The sequence below is a fragment of the Parasteatoda tepidariorum genome, chromosome 1, assembly GCF_043381705.1.
Source record: "Parasteatoda tepidariorum isolate YZ-2023 chromosome 1, CAS_Ptep_4.0, whole genome shotgun sequence".
Lineage (NCBI taxonomy): Eukaryota > Metazoa > Arthropoda > Arachnida > Araneae > Theridiidae > Parasteatoda > Parasteatoda tepidariorum.
The window spans coordinates 40858191-40875993 of record NC_092204.1 but is presented as its reverse complement, the minus strand read 5'-3'; the positions used below and the strand labels follow the sequence as shown (position 1 = coordinate 40875993).

The 17803-nt window shown below is 28.4% G+C and overlaps 2 protein-coding genes across 3 annotated transcripts in view; one reads left to right on the top strand and one right to left on the bottom strand.

The window, feature by feature from the left end:
- The window catches only part of LOC107446630 (TBC domain-containing protein kinase-like protein), a 47601-nt gene extending 40421 nt beyond the window's left edge, over nt 1–7180 (bottom strand). For both annotated transcript variants that reach the window (XM_016061322.4, XM_071179149.1), the window contains exons 1-2: nt 6819–7180; nt 2153–2348 (exon numbers count right to left, since the gene is read on the bottom strand). In XM_016061322.4, the coding sequence (XP_015916808.2) occupies nt 2153–2348 (196 nt within the window). In that variant the 5' untranslated portion in view covers nt 6819–7180. The remainder of the gene's footprint in view (nt 1–2152; nt 2349–6818) is intronic.
- Nucleotides 7181–7334: 154 nt separating this feature from the next.
- LOC107446631 (protein adenylyltransferase SelO, mitochondrial) overlaps nt 7335–17803 on the top strand; it is a 24548-nt gene continuing 14079 nt past the window's right edge. Inside the window, exons 1-9 of the mRNA XM_043038923.2 lie at nt 7335–7878; nt 8062–8200; nt 9152–9297; nt 11149–11272; nt 11362–11474; nt 13616–13719; nt 14511–14680; nt 16184–16218; nt 17213–17404. Coding sequence (XP_042894857.1) covers nt 7481–7878; nt 8062–8200; nt 9152–9297; nt 11149–11272; nt 11362–11474; nt 13616–13719; nt 14511–14680; nt 16184–16218; nt 17213–17404 — 1421 coding nt within the window. The 5' untranslated portion in view covers nt 7335–7480. The remainder of the gene's footprint in view (nt 7879–8061; nt 8201–9151; nt 9298–11148; nt 11273–11361; nt 11475–13615; nt 13720–14510; nt 14681–16183; nt 16219–17212; nt 17405–17803) is intronic.

Genomic DNA, 17803 nt, shown 5'->3' with positions numbered 1-17803 from the left:
CACAGCATATACGAGCAACAGCACTAACATTTGAAGAGTGGCTATTTGTGTATTGGAAATGGTGAGCTAAATTGGTGTGAATGTCTCTGAAATGCTGTGTGAGTATTTGATTACTGGAACCTTTGGTTTTCAAGTCAATGCTGATTCAATTCGAGAGGGTGTGCTGTTAACCACCTTTTATCATCAAGTAAATCAATTGAACATGTTCTGAATAGATTGCCAGGTGACATAGTCTAGTATTATTCATATGGCAAGGTTACATCTTTAGATGGGGATGACACTGATGATGAAACAATTGTTTTAAGATTTCAACTAGATTATCTCTCAAAAATAAGTGTCACTGGAGTAATATTGCTTAAATTGTGTCACAAAGAAAGTGCAATTGTCATGTAAATAAAAATCAATGCAAAGCAAATGGTTTGTGTAATGGTAGAAGTAACTGTAGAAAAAATTATTAAATTGGTTCTATTTTGTAATATCATGACGATTGAGCTGAGAATACCATATGTATCCCAAGAATATAGTTAAACACTAAAGACAGCGGAAAGTTTCTGTTTGTCCTTCATTACACATAGTTTCCTGTTTGCTTGGTATTTGCAATGACCATCAACAAAGTGACCAAAATCATCCCATTTTTTGTCATTAGAAATTATCTGCAGACCTATCCAGATGCTGTAGAAAAGCAGGCTTAAAAGTAAAAATAATAGATACACAAAATGAATCTGAGAAAGTGGCAATAAAAAGTATTGTCTACATAGAAATCTTATAACACTAAAACTTTGGTTGAAATTAGTTGTACAGTAGGGAACCGATTATCCGGAACGATCGGGACCATCGCTATTCCGGATAACTGATTTTTCCGGTTTTCTGAATCGCTACAAAAAGCCGTTTTTTTTTTATTGTTAAACCCAACTAAAAAAAAAAAAATGTTTGGAAATAATCTTAAAAAGAAGAAAAAACGATGAAGTAAGACAGTAATGATTATTTCTAAAAAATTTTTTTTTTTAAATAGAGGGAATATTTATCGAATTTCGTTCCGGTTTTTTGGTTTTCCGGTTTTCTGATTTCCGGATAACGGGTTCTGTACTGTACCATGTTATATTTTTAGATACTCATCATTGCATTATTTGAATTACTTTGTTCCTAGATTTATAAATTTGTAAAAATATATATAACATGCTTGCAATTTTCCAATTTTAACAAAATTATTAAGGTATAATATTTTGTTTCTTTAAATTTAATTTCAATTTTTGTCAAATTTGTTTATGATGCAAACAAAGAATAATGTGTAACAATTGGGGGTTGAGGAGTTACAGCGAGCAAGGCCCTCTAATCATATGGAAAATATAACTGCTTCATATATTAATTTCAAAAAATTTTAATGGAAGGTTGAGGTGACTCAGAGGATAGAGCCTTTGCCTCCCAATGAGGTGACCCAGGTTCGAAACCTGTCAATAGCTGGTCAATATGAATTCCCCACCGACCACAGTGCTGATGTAGAATACCCTAGTAACAATATTACCTTGGCCCAGTTGGGTCAAAATTGGCTCAATATAGGTCCTATATGAACATGTTTCAAGGGACCAATACTGGGATGTCTAAATTTTTTAATATTGGTCATAAGCAGTGTCAATATCGGGCTATATAGGGCTTATATTGGATGAATAATTATAAAATATCGGGTGAATCGGACAATTCTATATAGGGCCCATATCGGAAAAATATCAGCCCTTTGAGCCCTTATTGAGCCAAGATTCCTTAATATTGGTCAAATAAGGGCCCAAGTTATTTTGCTGCTAGGGTATCCTCAACAGTTGATGATCATGGGGTAGAGTTCTCCTGCTGTCAGGCTAACTGTGGGAGGTTTTGTGGTTTTCCTCCCCATGTAAAGCAAATGATGGTTAGTTCCTTCAAAAAGTACTCCACAAAGACAAATTTCTCCCAGCACTTGATCCAAGAGTTCCCTTGTCTCTTCGATTGTGTTCAAAATTAGAAGGCAAGGAGTTGAATATTAGTAGTCGTAAACTAAAAAATTTGGTAGGTCATTCAATGACGGTTATAAAATGGATAGTTGGATAGCTAAAAACATTGTCAATCACAGATTATTTTTAAACAGACTATAAAAAATTATGCAAAATGTTTAGATACTTACCATGTTTCCCTCTTTGTGCATCTAAGTAAAGACTTAATCTATCATGAATTAAAAGCTTCAATTTTTGAAATCTGCCTAAGATGCGAATTGAATTAGGAGTCAGAGGCAATCCGTTAATTCCACATACATCTATGGCATGTGCAGAAGCAAAAAAGGTCCATGCTCCTAATAGAGTAGCATCAGATTTTAAATCCATCTAAAAAAATTAAGGAAATGTTTAAATAATAAAGCAAATAAAGTAGCATGTAAAAAAAATTTTAATAAACAACATTGGATGCTAAACGTAATATACAGGGTGTTTATAAAGTCCCGGACCCATTTTGATGTTTAATAACTCATAAAATAATAAAGATAGATTAAAATGAACTTGTCAATGAACTTCCAAGTGTGGCCCCTTCGTCGCACGGCATGAATATCAAGTCGATAGTCAATTTCACGCCAGGTAGCGGCAAGCATGTCGGCATCCACAAAGGCTATTGCGGTTGTAATTCTGACTTTTAGGTCATTAATGTTCGACGCGATCCTCCTGTAAACACTGTCCTTTATAAATCGCCAAAGAAAAAAGTCCAGCGGCGTTCTGGGTGGTCAAGGAATTGGACTTCCTTGCCCAATCCATCTTCCTGGAAAATGGTCATTCAAAGAACTACGAACAATGATACTCCAATGAGGCGGTGCACCATCTTGTTGCAAAAAGACATGTGGCTGAAGCTCTTCTAGTTGTGGAAATACGAAGTTTTCCAACATGTCTAAGTATACGATTGATGAGACCGTCTTTTCTGTAAAAAAGAGAGGCCCAATGACTCGGCTGTGCATTAGTTCACACCACACATTAACCTTTGGGGAATCCCTTTGTGTCTCACTGTATTCATGGGGTTTTTCAGATCCCCATATGCACACATTATAGCGATTAACAATGGCAGAAACATGAAAGGATGCTTCGTCGGAGAACATTACGCGCCTCAGAAAATCAGCAGCATCTTCTATCCTTCCTTCCATATCTGTTGCAAACGCCATCCTCCTAGGCCTATCATCCGGTTCCAAACCTTGAACTTTGTATGCATGCAGTATTAATTGTTTCTTAATAACCTAGTACACTGTCGAAATTGGCATATCCAATTCTCTTGCCGCTGATCTCACAGATCTTCTAGGATTGTCTCAATGTCAAAATCACTTGTGCAGGGACGTCCGGGTCATGAAATTTTTTGAGTCTATCTAACCATTTATGTTTTTAGTTTTAATCTAACTCTATTATTTTATGAGTTATTAAACATCAAAATGGGTCCAGGACTTTATAAACACCCTGTATTTATTTCACACAACTTTGTGTATTACACCAGGAATCAGGCAAAGACTCGCCCTCCGAGAAATCGGGATCTTTCCTGGTGCACTTCTTTACCTGCCGCTTTTCAACATAATTACTTTCTGTTGAGAAAAAAATTAGAAAAAGAATTGGACATTAATTTTGTTTTGAATCTGTTTTTTTAGGAAAAAAACTTCTTTAGACTTTAAATGAGCTCACCAGAAGAGCCATATTGTTTGGTGATTCGGTTATAATTGCTTGATAAGAAGTGCTTACACATCACTAAAAATACTTTTTGAGCCATTTAGTCAATTTTTTTGTTTTAAGTTAAGAAAATATTTTCTTTTTTCAAATATCAAATGCCATAATTCATATAATTAAAGTTCTGCTAAAACTTACTTAAGACAATACTCCTCGGTTTTTAAATTTATAAAAGATTTTTTAACCGAAAATCAAGGTCAAAGTGAAACTTAAAATTGTCAGCTTCTCTTAATTTGCTTAATATAATTGAAATAACTATAATCTATTTTAAAATTATTAGTCTACTTTGTTTTAGACTTTATATTGCAAAATGTATTGGCTTTAAAATTTAGATATTTTTAAAAACAAATATATATTAATCTAATGCATAAATAGTTTATGACAGGGTTAGGTTTCTGACGTCAAAACCAGTCGAAATCTGATAAAACCCTAGAATAAGTTCATTTTTTGTCATTTGGGACATTTTACTTCGGACAGAAAATCATACACAATTCTTGCATTATATACAATTTTATTTTATAACCGTCGTTGAACAGATGACCTAATTTTGAGTTTAAAACTCATGGCACTCTTAATACTTCAAGACCAATATTAGTTGTTATATTATAACTATTCAGTTTATATAATAGGTAATAACTATCAGTTGTTAATTATTATCAATCTAAATATATAAATTTATTTCTTTTAAGCCACAATTTAGGCAAATTTTTTATATAAGTAAAACTTTAAGTAGTCTCTAATAATTATCTGAACTCCACTTATAAAGTTTTTCTCATTATTCTCAATTTGTTATTATTTATATGCCAGGAAGCAGAATGTGTCTAATCGTGAGAACTGGGTTTGGGGGGAAATTTAGACAGCCCTGGAAAAAGTTTTGTTCTAAGAGAGTTCCTACTAATTATTTTATTGTTAAAAAATGTGCTGCTTTGCAAAAACTTTCTTNTAAGAGAGTTCCTACTAATTATTTTATTGTTAAAAAATGTGCTGCTTTGCAAAATATTTCTTAATCAAAAAAACATTATATGTCTATTTGTGCCATTATTAGTTATAATTCAAGTTTATGAGTAGAAATTTAAAAATTTCACAAATTATTTTTTGTAAGATGATTGTTTTTGTATTTTTATTTTCAATAATTAAATTAATGGATTGGATAAATTCCAATTTTTCATATTTTTATTTCTATTTAATATTTTCTACACCAAAATTTGAGTTTTTGATAGCAATAGTCAATTAATAACGAGAGTGAAAAATCAAAATAATTTAAAAACATAAGTGATCAATCACTTCTAATTTAATATGTATGTTTATTTATAAATACTTCATATTTAAAATGGCTAATAATTATCTCACTTCAAAATTTCGGGCTTTTAACAGGACGGTTAAAACTAGATAAAACTGTCAATTGTCAAAAGCTGGCCAATCCTGGTTTATGATCGTCATTACAGAGGTCAAGTAGCAAATTTTGTGCCTTGACCTCCATTATCAAAGTGGTATGTAGTAATCAAAACGACCTCTATATACAAAATAGTACAAAAATATTGAAAAAGTCATTTTAATATTTTTATACTATTTTGTATATATTTACTGTTGACTAAAACGAAAAGATTAACATTTGCCTGCCCATCTGACTGTCTTGCATTGAGAGTTAAAACACGAACGTTTTTAATTGATTGTTAAAAGAGTCAAAGACGAAGTGAAAATTATTTATGTTTTATTAATTGAAAAAGTGGTTTTCCATCTATTCGAAAGTTTTAAAATATTTTAAATAGACTAGTACTATTATCTCATTTAATGCACGTCCTTCAAATTTGAATAAGAATCTTGACAAATGAAAACTATGAAATTAGACAACAAAAATAGATTTTTTCTAAAACAGTTGACTCAGTGCAGTGCTTATTGAACAATCACAGCCGTTATTCCGAGAGTATAGTTCTAAAAATGGAGGGGATTTAAAAATTTTATTTTAAAGGAAATAAGAAATGAAAGTGCCCATTAGGAATATGCAGCAATAATAATAATAAATTAAATTTTTTTAAAAATTCCTGCTTCACTCGCTAACCTCTGGAACTTCTTACGAAATTGATTTCAGATTGCTTCACGATCTGGGATAGATTATTTAATAGTAACAAAGAATTATGACATTGGAGTGGATTGATATTCGTTCAAAAAAAAAAACGTAACTTAGAAATTTAATTGCCCCTAAAAGTAATTAAAAATCCAAGCAAATTAAGATGAATTGTTTATCAACAAAAGAGATGTAACTCTACGGCAAATAGTTTTCGCTAAACTAAATAGGGGAATTTGTTTTTTGCTCGATCTCGAAACGTTTCAGATAACTTTGCTCACTATCTCCACCTTGATCTGGTTTAATACCTCAGTTTTTACTCTTTAATATATTATTTATTAATTATATTATAGGCTCCACCCTTGCCAGGCATACCCCTAAAACTGTTCACAAAGTTGATTTCAGATTGCTTCGAATTTCGGGGCAGATTGCCTACAAAGCAGTGAAAAACAATCTAGATATTGGAAAAGAATAAAAGTTGATCATAAAAGCAGAAACCAAACAATATAATATCCGCCTATCATATCTCTTCTGATTAAGATTCTTTCTTTCTCCTGAAATAAAAGCAAGAATTACACAATTGTATAAGCAAGAATTATTTTATCTTCGCAAACACTTAATATTTTTAAAGAATGATGTTAAAATTTCGTAACAGTTTTTTTAATTACTTATCCATAATGGTGGACAAAATCATAAATTAACTTTGTTAAATTAAGAAAAAAAATATTAAAGTCAACAATTTGTTATTACTTTAAATTTAAAAAAAAATTAAAAAAAATTGCCCCGAAAACCGGGAGATTTTAGCAGCTATGCAAAATAGTTGTTCCAAAAGTTATTGGAAAAGAAGGCGTATTTTTCATTTTCAGTTTATCAGCGAAATATATCCATGCTCGCTATCGCTCTTAACTAACTAAAATCGTCCCCCCTTTTTTAAAAAAAAAATTATCGCATTAAAATCAAATAACAATGAATAACATTAGCATAATCATCCTCTTTAAATGAAATTTTAGAAATTGAAACAATAAATAACAAGAACTAACTTTTCCGGCTTCACAGTTAAAAATTAATTTCAATTCCTAGAGCAATTTATATTAAGCATTAATATAAGAAAATCAAATAATATTTTCATAGAATAAAGCATTATAATACGCGTAAAACAGTGGTAAAAGAACAATAAAATTCAATCGTTTAATTTTAATAACAACTTTGAAGATGAAATATACAAAAGTAAAAGGTGTTTTTGTTTATTTCAAGAAAAGAGATGTAGGGAAGGAGAGACAGCTCCACTTTGGGTTTAAAAAACATGTGATAGCTGAAAAAGACTATTCCTAATGACGCTGCCATCTAGTAATAATAATAAGACATAAAAGTGTTCCGTTTTTCATACGTCGTTTAAATAGATTTTACTTTTTTTCTATTGAGAAAAAAGGAGCAAAATATTAAAAAAATGTTATTATTGGAATTATTTCTTAACACCATTTCTTCAACAAGGTTACTTTTGCGAAAATTTTTTGCTGAAATAAATTCTAGTCAAGCACATCGAGCGCATGCGCATTTATAAGCAAAATAGTAAATAAACAGATAAGCGTGTTTCATAACAAATATTCTGTAAAAATAACATACATGTTCTCATCCTTCCAGGGGTATGACGAATAAATTTAGCTTATTAAATTTACTGGTAGAATAAAACTTTCATTACCGTATGAAAAATTTACTCAAGTTTTCTTCTCTATGTAAACAAATTTCTGGAAACAATAAGAATATCTCTTCTATGATGACTACTTTAGAATCTTTAAAATTTGATAACTTGGCTTTAAAAAAATTACCAATCGATAATGAAGACAAAAACTATGTTCGAACTGTAAGGGGTGCTTGTTTTTCAAAAGTTAAACCTACTCCTGTAAAAAATCCTAAGCTTGTAGCATTATCCAAAGCAGCATTGCAACTTCTTGATTTATCTGACACCGAAATTGAACGTAAAGATTTGGTTGAATACTTTTCTGGTAATAAATTACTGCCTGAATCAGAACCTGCTTCCCATTGTTATTGTGGTCATCAATTTGGATATTTTTCTGGCCAACTTGGAGATGGAGCTGCAATGTAAGTGGTAAAAGAAATGATTATATAAACTCAGAAAAACTAAAACTTTGCCTATTTCCAATCTACCAAATTTTGAAATAAGCTTTACCATAAAGTTGTATGAAAAAATAGTTTTCTTTTATTTATTTTTCTTCTAATTTTTCTAAGTACATTGAATATTCTTCTGTGGAACTTATTTTTTAGTTACCTTGGTGAGATACTAAACAAGAAAAACGAAAGATGGGAAATCCAACTAAAAGGTGCTGGTCTTACACCATATTCGAGAACTGCTGATGGAAGAAAAGTCTTAAGGTCTAGCATAAGAGAATTTTTGTGCAGTGAAGTAAGTTAACATATATTTCTCATAAAATTATTTGGCTTTTTGATGCAGCCTATGCATGTTTAACCTTTATTCTTCTTATCAATTTTTATGCTATATTTCAAATTTTTTTCTGAAATATTCGTAATGAATTGTATACTGGGTGTGCCCCGGATTTCCAGGTTTTTCTTATCATCCTTCCATGTCTAAGATCTAGGAATAGACATGTAATTTTTCCATAAATATCTTAGAATTCCACTCCCTCAAAACAATTGGTTCATGGACTTATCAAAATCTTATTATCAGGAAAAATTTTCAAAGATTTCCGCAATATAAAATTTAATTTTTTAAACTTTTCAAAATATCTATTTTTTGTGTAGAATTATATATAATTTTTCTTATGATTTTTCTGTTAATGTGATAATTTTCATAAATATAGCTTTTATATATATATATATATATATATATATATATATATATAACTTTTAAAGGAATAGAAAAATCCTTATTCAGAACAGACCACAAAGGCTTGGTACCTGAAGTGTGGCACCGTTGAGTTATACTCCACTATTGAAGGGAAAAAATTGACTTTTTATGTAATTGTTTGAAAATTTCTAAAATATTTTTTAAAGAATGAATGAAGAATTCATTCTTTAGAATGTGTCTATTACTACAAATTATTATTAAGAATTTCATTACTTGTTATTTAAAAAAATATTTAGTGAAGTTTAAAAAAAAAAATTTTTTTTTTTTAATTATGTCAAAAATTGGCAAAATTGAAGAAATTTTAAATAAACATTCCAGAGACAATTCTTCACGATTATTTTTTCTTAACTTAAGTTATAGGTATGTAAAATAAAAAACTTAAATAATGGTNTATATATATATATATATATATATATATACACACACATTTTTTAAACAAATTAAAATTTGTTTTTAATTTATGTAGTTATGTTGTTTTATTTGGAACAGGCAATGCACTTTCTGAACATACCAACATCTAGAGCTGGCACATGTATCACTTCAGATTCTGAAGTGATTAGAGACATATTTTATGATGGCCATCCAAAGCCAGAAAAATGTACTATTGTCCTAAGGATTGCACCAACCTTCATTAGGTATTCAAAGAAATTAATATAATTGTCTGTATGTGTAATTTCATCTCCTAGAAGATATTAACCTAACAATTTTTTTTAAATGTGTGATATTTATGGCTTCATTTTTTTTTCTTCTTTTTTAATTGAAATAACTCTTAGTCAGACAATATATCAAGCTTTCTTAAAGATTTGTATTGTAAGAACAAAAAAAGCATTACTTTTAAAATGATAAATTATTTCAAAAATTTTTAAACAAACTTATTTATCATTTTTATAGATACTAACTATATTTAAGAACATTATAGAATTAAAAACATACTAGTCTATTCATAAATAAATGATTAATTCTCTATGTAAACAGCATTAACTAGTAAACCTTTACTATTATTATTTTTTTTCAATTTGTTTGGGGTCTCAGAGTTAATTTTATTAAAATTATTCCTTTGATCGGTCTCTTGATATATTGCTTCACTCCCCTTTTTTCATGAAGTTCTAGTTCGGATAATTTCCTTTGTACAAAATGTCACTTTTTTTAAGCTATACTTATAATTTTTTTTTCTTCCACTTAACTGTTTAATTTTGGGTGTTTCAATTTTCACTCTTATGAACTATGTTGCTCATGTTAGAACTGCGTTCAAAGCAGGGTTGGGTTTTTGACATGACAAGGGTATAATACTGGTTTGAACCGTCAAAAACTGAAGTTTGCCAATAAAATATATAAACTTCAAAACTACCAACAGTTGCCATATATTGAAATTTAATTATACTATAGGTAATCAGCAAGTTTTAAAATATTTTTTAATTATAGTTAAGGTAAAATAACAGATTTAAAATCTCAGAAATTTAAATTCAAATGCATGTGCAGAAAAATTTTGTACAAACATTTTTTAAATATTTATATTTTGAAAAAAAAATTTTTTTTTTCGATACTTGAGAAAATTAAAAGTTTATTACTATATATAGAAACACTAACATATTTAGAAACACTATCCTTTATAAAAAATATATAAATTTTATGTATTAATTAAATTTCACATATGAATATAGGTTTTTGACATTTTCGACAGTGAGGTTTTTGACGCGACGGTTTAAGCCGTCAAAAACTGTCACATGTCAAAAACCTGCCAACCCTGGTTAGAACTAATATTTTTATTAGATTCTGTATACAATTTGACATCAAAAGAAATGAAAAACATATTACAATGAAAAACCACCTCCATTTACGACCACTTTTATGAGGCACAGAATTTTTTCCATTGACTTTGTGTTGAAGAAAACCTTTAGTAGAGACCATTAAAACCTCTTAAGTGACCAGGCAAACATCTGCATCAAATGGGGAAAAAGTCAAATAAGTAAACGCAAAAAAATATTAAAACAAAACAAATAAGTAGATTAAAATGTACTCAAAATATTTGTGTGAGGCTATTTGGAAGTTATTTTACGAAGAAATTTCCAAAATGTTCTTGTTTCTTCGAAGAAGAAAAATTGCAAAATAGAGAAATTCGTAAAATGGAAGTTCGTTAAATAGAAGTCCGACTGTGTGTTTATATATCTACATATATATATGATCCATAAACCTTAAAGAACATCTAATTGCTAAAATTAAATCAAAATTTGTTATAGTATATTTTTTAAAACTTCTTAAAGCAGCATGTGATAATAGTAGTAGATGTATCATTCCCCCTATATACCTACATGTTTTGAAAAAAAATAAGCCTCTGCTCACCAGAATTACAAGAGACTTATGATGTTTAAAATTGTTTTTATGTGTTTCACACTGATTTTATTTCTTTGAAATTGTTATATTTGTCAAACTATTTTTTGTATATATTTTAATTTCCTTAACTTGTTTTTTATTGTTTTTTTTTCTAGGTTTGGTTCTTTTGAAATTTTTAATACTTTAGATCCACTGACTGAAAAAGTTGGACCAAGTGTTGGAAGAATAGATATCCTCAATACTCTTCTCAATTACATTATTGACACCTTCTATCCTGAAGTTAGTTCATCATATTAATTTCTTCTGTGTTAGAATATTTTTCAATATGTGATCCTTTATTGTTATTTTCATCATGTTCTTATTTTAAGATAGCAGCAAATACAGAGAGTCAAGAGCAAAAATACATTGCCTTTTTCAAAGAAATTGTTCTACGCACTGCAAGATTAGTTGCTCTGTGGCAAAGCGTAGGTTTCTGTCATGGGTAAATAATTTATTGATTTGGATAAAAATCTTTATATTTCATGTGCAATTATTTAATATATTTTAATATGTTTGACCTTAATTTTTTTCACCTCCATGCTTAAAATGTGTTTTAATATTAGAATGTTTTGTTGAATCACACAAACAAAAGCTGTCACTAAAAATCCATGGTGATTTTTTATTATTCCTTATAAAACATTTTATAAAATATTGTATAGAATTCAAAATACTTCAAGACAGTGAAGTTAATATTAATATAAACTATTGTTTACATAATCTTTCATTCTAATATTAAAAGGATAGGATTTTAGTTCTGAATTTCATTAAGACACGGTTCCCAGCAGATCACCGAAGTCAAGCATCGCTGGCTACGGTCAGTGTGCGGGTGGGTGACCAAGTGGATCAGTCTGCGTAGGGACCGAGGGTGTGCGGTATTGGTCCTCGTTAAACTGTGCTACCGTAAAGTGCTCGACTTCGCGCGCAGGTCGTCGGGCTACCGAAGCGAGGGTGCCATCCCCTCCGCAGAGGATCAAAATTGTGATGGCATGTCTACGGATCATCCTCCGGGATGTTTCCCAGACCGTCGCCAATAGCCCATTGTGAAGCTCTAGTGTGACGTAAATTAACAACAACTAGTTCTGAATTTCATGAAATATAGGTTCATATAGTTTTGAGTTTTATCCCTGCACAAATTGCATCAAACGTTTTTAAAACTAAATGTCTGCTCCAAAATGCAGGGGTTTTTTTCTCCAAAATTGTGCCAAGCTGCTCCAAAAATTTAATAGTACGCATTAAACAAAGACTGCAACTTCAGCCCAATTAACCAACCAATTTGTGAGCTAAAATAAATTGCTTTGTATTAAAGCATCTATTTTCTGTTCCGGAATGGTTATGCTGCTGTTCTGTTCATTTATTCCATATGATATCTTACCTTATAATATCCTACTTTTATATACCTTAATGTCTTTTTCTGTTAGTTTCCTGTTTTAAAAAAAATCAAAACGGAAAAAAACCATCTCACTATCCTGTATGTAAGAAAGTATCTTTCGCAGCAGCAGTGGCAGAGTTGTTCATAACTGTGTGTTTTGTGGCACTGAGCTGTCTTAGTGTAGAACCATATTCTATCTCCAATAGCAGCTTAGTGTGATCTAAAAGTAGTTGCAGCCCAATGCTAACTACATTGTCATCACTATGCTGCTAATCTTGAAACTGTGGGGGCCTTAAATGTCATTACTCCTTGATCAACAATTATCTGTTGTAGGAATGTTTTACTTTAGAAAATGCACCATGCTATATAAAGATATATTGGGTAGGAGTGAAGTTTTCCTACTCATTATAAAATCTAAAAGTAAATAAAAATTCCTCCTTCAAGTTAATTGGCTATGCTGCAATGCTTATACCAAATGAAAAGATGCTTATGCAGTACAGAACCCGTTATCCGGAAATCAGAAAGCCAAAAAACCGGAACGAAATTTGATAAATATTCCCGCCATTTAAAAAAAAAAAAATTTTTTTTTCCTCATAAAATTTTAGGATTTTTCTTTCTTTTTGTAAAGATGTTTACCTTACTATCATTTTGGAAATAATCATTAGCGTATTACTTCGTTTTTTCTTCTTTTTAAGATTATTTCCAAATATTATTTTTTTTAGTTGGGTTTAACAATAAAAAAAAACGGCTTTTTGTAGCGATTCAGAAAACTGGAAAAATCAGTTGTCCGGAATAGCGATGGTCCCGATCGTTCCTGATAATCGGTTCCCTACTGTACTAGATCAATATTATGTTTAACAATAGGTTTGAATTATAGTAAAAACTTAAGGAAAGGAAAGTGAAATCATGTCTATATTGTATAAATACTTAGTAACTATTTTCTCCTATCAAACTAATTTTGAAATACATAAGAAAATTTTTCAAATTTAATGAATAAATGTTAATAAATATTGGTATACAGAAAAAAAAAATTTGTCAAAAATAAACTCTTTATAACTAAAAAAGTTCAATTAGTGATACTATTTTTATAAATTAATAATTTTAGCTCATTCAAAATACCTTGGTCACTGATTTTATTGAATTATTTCTATTAAATTATTTATTCAATCATAAAATAATTTCAAAAAATATTAATAGTTTATAACCTTTTTTAGGGTTTTGAATACTGATAATATGAGTATTGTTGGTCTGACTTTAGACTATGGGCCATTCGGTTTTTTAGATATCTATAATCCGAATCACGTATGCAATGCCTCTGGTAAGTATTTTATTTAAGTATATGAAAACTTGATTTTTGAGGATAAGAATTTTATAACTTCATCATTGTTGATTAGAATTTTAAAACTTCATATATTCATCCGCAATTCTATTTATCTATAATCTTATGTTATGAGAAGGAAAGAAAATGAACAAGATATATTTAGATCCTCGTAGTTACTTTTACATAATCTTATTAGAAAATACTTTATTGCATGAGATGGCAGGATTCCAAATTACAATTGTGATAAACTAATATTAAAATCTTAGTTTAGCAGTCATCTTAATGCTTTTAAATGAGATCTTATAATATGTTAAATGCTTCCTAAACAAGATATTAGCTAAGGTAATAATTAAAATATGGCTGTAAAATTTTTTTTATGTATTAAGATGGTTATGAAAATAAAAAAAACTTGTTTCAGTAATAAATAGAAAGGAAAAACATTGTTTTTTTCTTCTTTTTTCTTTATTTAATTTGCTATTGTAAAAAATAAATTTTACGTTTCCTCTGTATTAAAAAAAATTTTTTTTATTGTCTGATTTCTATATTTTAAATTCTTAAATTGCCGATTACCCATAATGACCTTAAGTAATCTCTGCATTTTTATTTTCTGCTTAGAATTATATTCGTTTTTATGAGATTAATTTTTTCATTCTATGCTTAAGAGGAGAAATGCTGGAAATAGTGTTATTTTACAATTTAATAAGAACTGAAATATTTTAGATTTTCTATTTCATTAATATGTTATGATATAAATGAAATGTATCATTTTATGCTTATTTATCTTTCAGATGATGGTGGACGTTACACTTTCATTAAGCAACCAGAAATTTGCTTATGGAATCTCCAAAAACTTGCCGAGAGCATTAAGAAAGCTTTACCCTTAGAAAAATCTATTCCACTTTTAGAATTGTACCAAACAGAGTTTCAGGCCACTTTTATGAAAAAAATGCAGGATAAGGTAATATAAAATAATATACTTGTTTGTAATTTTTTTAACATACCATTATATTAAAAAATATTATTTCATAAGATACTTACAGGGTATCCGCACACCTGGAAAGTTCTGTATTGAACAAAATTTGTCATGAAATGTCATGATTTTAACTATTTTTTCCAAAAATCATGGAAAGTGGTGGATTTAGGTCACTGAATTTTTGAAAGGGATTTTACCTCTCCCCCTAATTTCATGGTGTTCCAAATATCTGAATTTGTAACAAAATCCCCACTCACAGTCATGTTTTATTAAAATATAAAATGTTTTTAATTGTGTTCTTATAGTAATCTTTCAATAAATGAAAGAAAAATCATCATTTCTAGAGAGAATTATCTTTTTAACTTCTGTGATTTCATAATTTTTATTATTATATATTTTTTTTATTTTATCAATTTAAAATTCTAGCTGAAGCATGCCAGTCATTGGCGAATATTTTTTATTCCAAAATGAGAACAGAAAAATCAGGAGTATTTCTTTCCTTTCACATGAACAAGAAAAGTGTTTTTAGATTATAATTCTGCAGAAAAAAAATATTTGCTTTTGTATTTTTTTCAGCTATTTTATTGTTTCAACTCTTTCTCTTCTCTGTTTTTTTAAATTTAAAATCTATAAATATGAAGATGCAGAGTATAACTGTTTTGGTTATACCTATCATTTCAATTAATGTTATTATATTGCTTTTGAAATTTTTTGTTCTGTTTTTGTCGGGAGAAAATAGTAATTTCGTTAAGTCATGAAAAATTCTTGGAATTAGTCATGAAAAGTCAAGAATTTGAAAGTCTAAAATTGTAGCAGATACCTTGTACTTACTGGAATGTATTTCCTTCTTATCTTTCACATCTTTTCTTAAAGTTATTTTGTTTACTTTCTTGTTATTTTTCAGACCAGTTGTAAATCATACCAATTACTACTATTATTTTTATCCTTTGATGATACTCAAAAATTGTATTTTTGAAATGATTACTTAATTTGACTGTTTTAATTTTCTAATACTTATTTTTTTATACTTATTTTTTTATTAAATGATTTTTTTTTGTTTATTTTAAAGAATTAGGATAATTTATAATAGTATTATATTAGAAAGGCTCTAACTATTAATTTATATTTTCGCTAGGGAATATAAAACATAAGAAATTGTACCTGATTAATAAAAATTATTTTGCAAATGTGTGCAAGTTTCTGAAATAAAAATAATAGTAAATTTAGATAATCATATACTTATTTTTGTTTAATTTTTAATCTTCTTTTAGTAATTTGAACTCTTGTATTTTCTAGGCTTTTAACAATATCTATTCAATTTAAATAATTGAAATTGAATCAAATGCAATCCTACATAAAAAAAATTAAGAACAATAATTCTTATAATTTTTATGTTAATTATTTTTGTGTAATACAAATTGAAGATAAGTATTTATTTTTCTCTTTTATTTTTTTTTCCTTACTCATTATAATTTTTTATTATTTTAGTTAGGCTTAGTTGCAAGATTGACTTCTGATGATAAGTGAGTTGAACCTCTTTAGATTTTAATGAATGGTCAAAACTTATGTCTATTATTTGCTAGCAAATTGTGCTATTATTGATTACTTGAGCTGAAAGTTTGTGACGGTATGAATTTCCACAATAATTTATGTGAAATAATGTTTTTTCTTTTTCTTTCTAAAATCAGTGAATTTTTCAAAATGACATTAAAATGGTTTAAGATATGACATTTTTTGGTTTTTTAATTTCTTATTTTCATTTTAATAGTAATCAGTATTTTTCAAAGCTTGAAAATTTATAATCTATAACTGATAAAATATCCGGAGAATGGATCATTAGCAAAATGGCCAGAAGACAGTTTAGAAATAGTCCATATTCTATGAATTAAGATTTTTTTCTACTTGAATTATTAATTAACCCAGACAATCATGCCCCCATTAATCCTTAAAAGTGCAATAAGAATCCAAAAGTAAGATTTAGTTAACCTTCTCCTTTATCAAATAAAAGTTATTGGATTGAAGAGATAACACCAGTTATACTTCTATAGCTTTTGTGTTGAAAAATGTGAAGAAATTATGCCAAACAAATATAATATTTAATGAATGAAGAAACCTTATGTACAATGTTATTGTTTTGTATTAAAATTCTTTCCATTCAAACGAAAAAAATATTGCATTAAATTAAACGATATGATTTTTCTGCTCTTTTATTTTCTCTTTTTTTATTATTTGTACGACATCTTTTGCTGTTTGTCAGTTCATAGATTGTTTCTTTTTTTGTATTTGAGTTCCCCCAAATTTTAAAATTTATTGGGAATCTAAAACAAACTTCATCCCATTTTTTTCCTGTAACATACTTGCAACCTTATCTATTTCTATAAGAAATCAGCAATAAATATAATGCTGAAAAACAGCCTTTAACTTTTCCAAATGAAGTTTTTGTTATCTTGGATAGTTTTCAATTCAATGTCTTTGGTATATGCATATGATGTAACTACATAATTCTTATATTTCAAGATTGCTTATTGAAGAGTTGTTCGAGACTATGGAAAATGTTGGTGCTGATTTTACTAATACATTCCTTTGTTTTTCTTGCATTGATGCTCATGCACTTGAAGAAACTATGCAAATTTGCAAAGAATTACTTCTAGAACAGTGTTATCCTTTAGCAGTCATGACTGACAGTTATAATCCAAAAATTAATCCTATGTAAGTATGATTCTCAATAATGCTTGTGTAGAAAGTATGGTTCTGTTAGTTAATTTATATTTTTGCAAAATTATTGCTATATGAAACTTATAAGATCAGAATTACTTTTTTTTTTTTTTTTTNATTTTTTTTTTTTTTTTTTTTTGCAAAATGTTTTTACTTAATTCATATTTAATTATTAAAAAATTTGTTGTGTCCTTTAAATGATAATAAGAATTTTTCAAGAAATAGTTCCTAAAATGATGTTCACTGACTGTACACATTCAAACAGTCGTATTTTATAGTCATTTTAAAAATATTGATTGATAAATTTTTGAAAGAAATTTTTTTTTTTTGATTTTGAAGTTGAAAGAAAAATATATAACTTTTCTTTTACCAAATTTTTTATTTATATATATA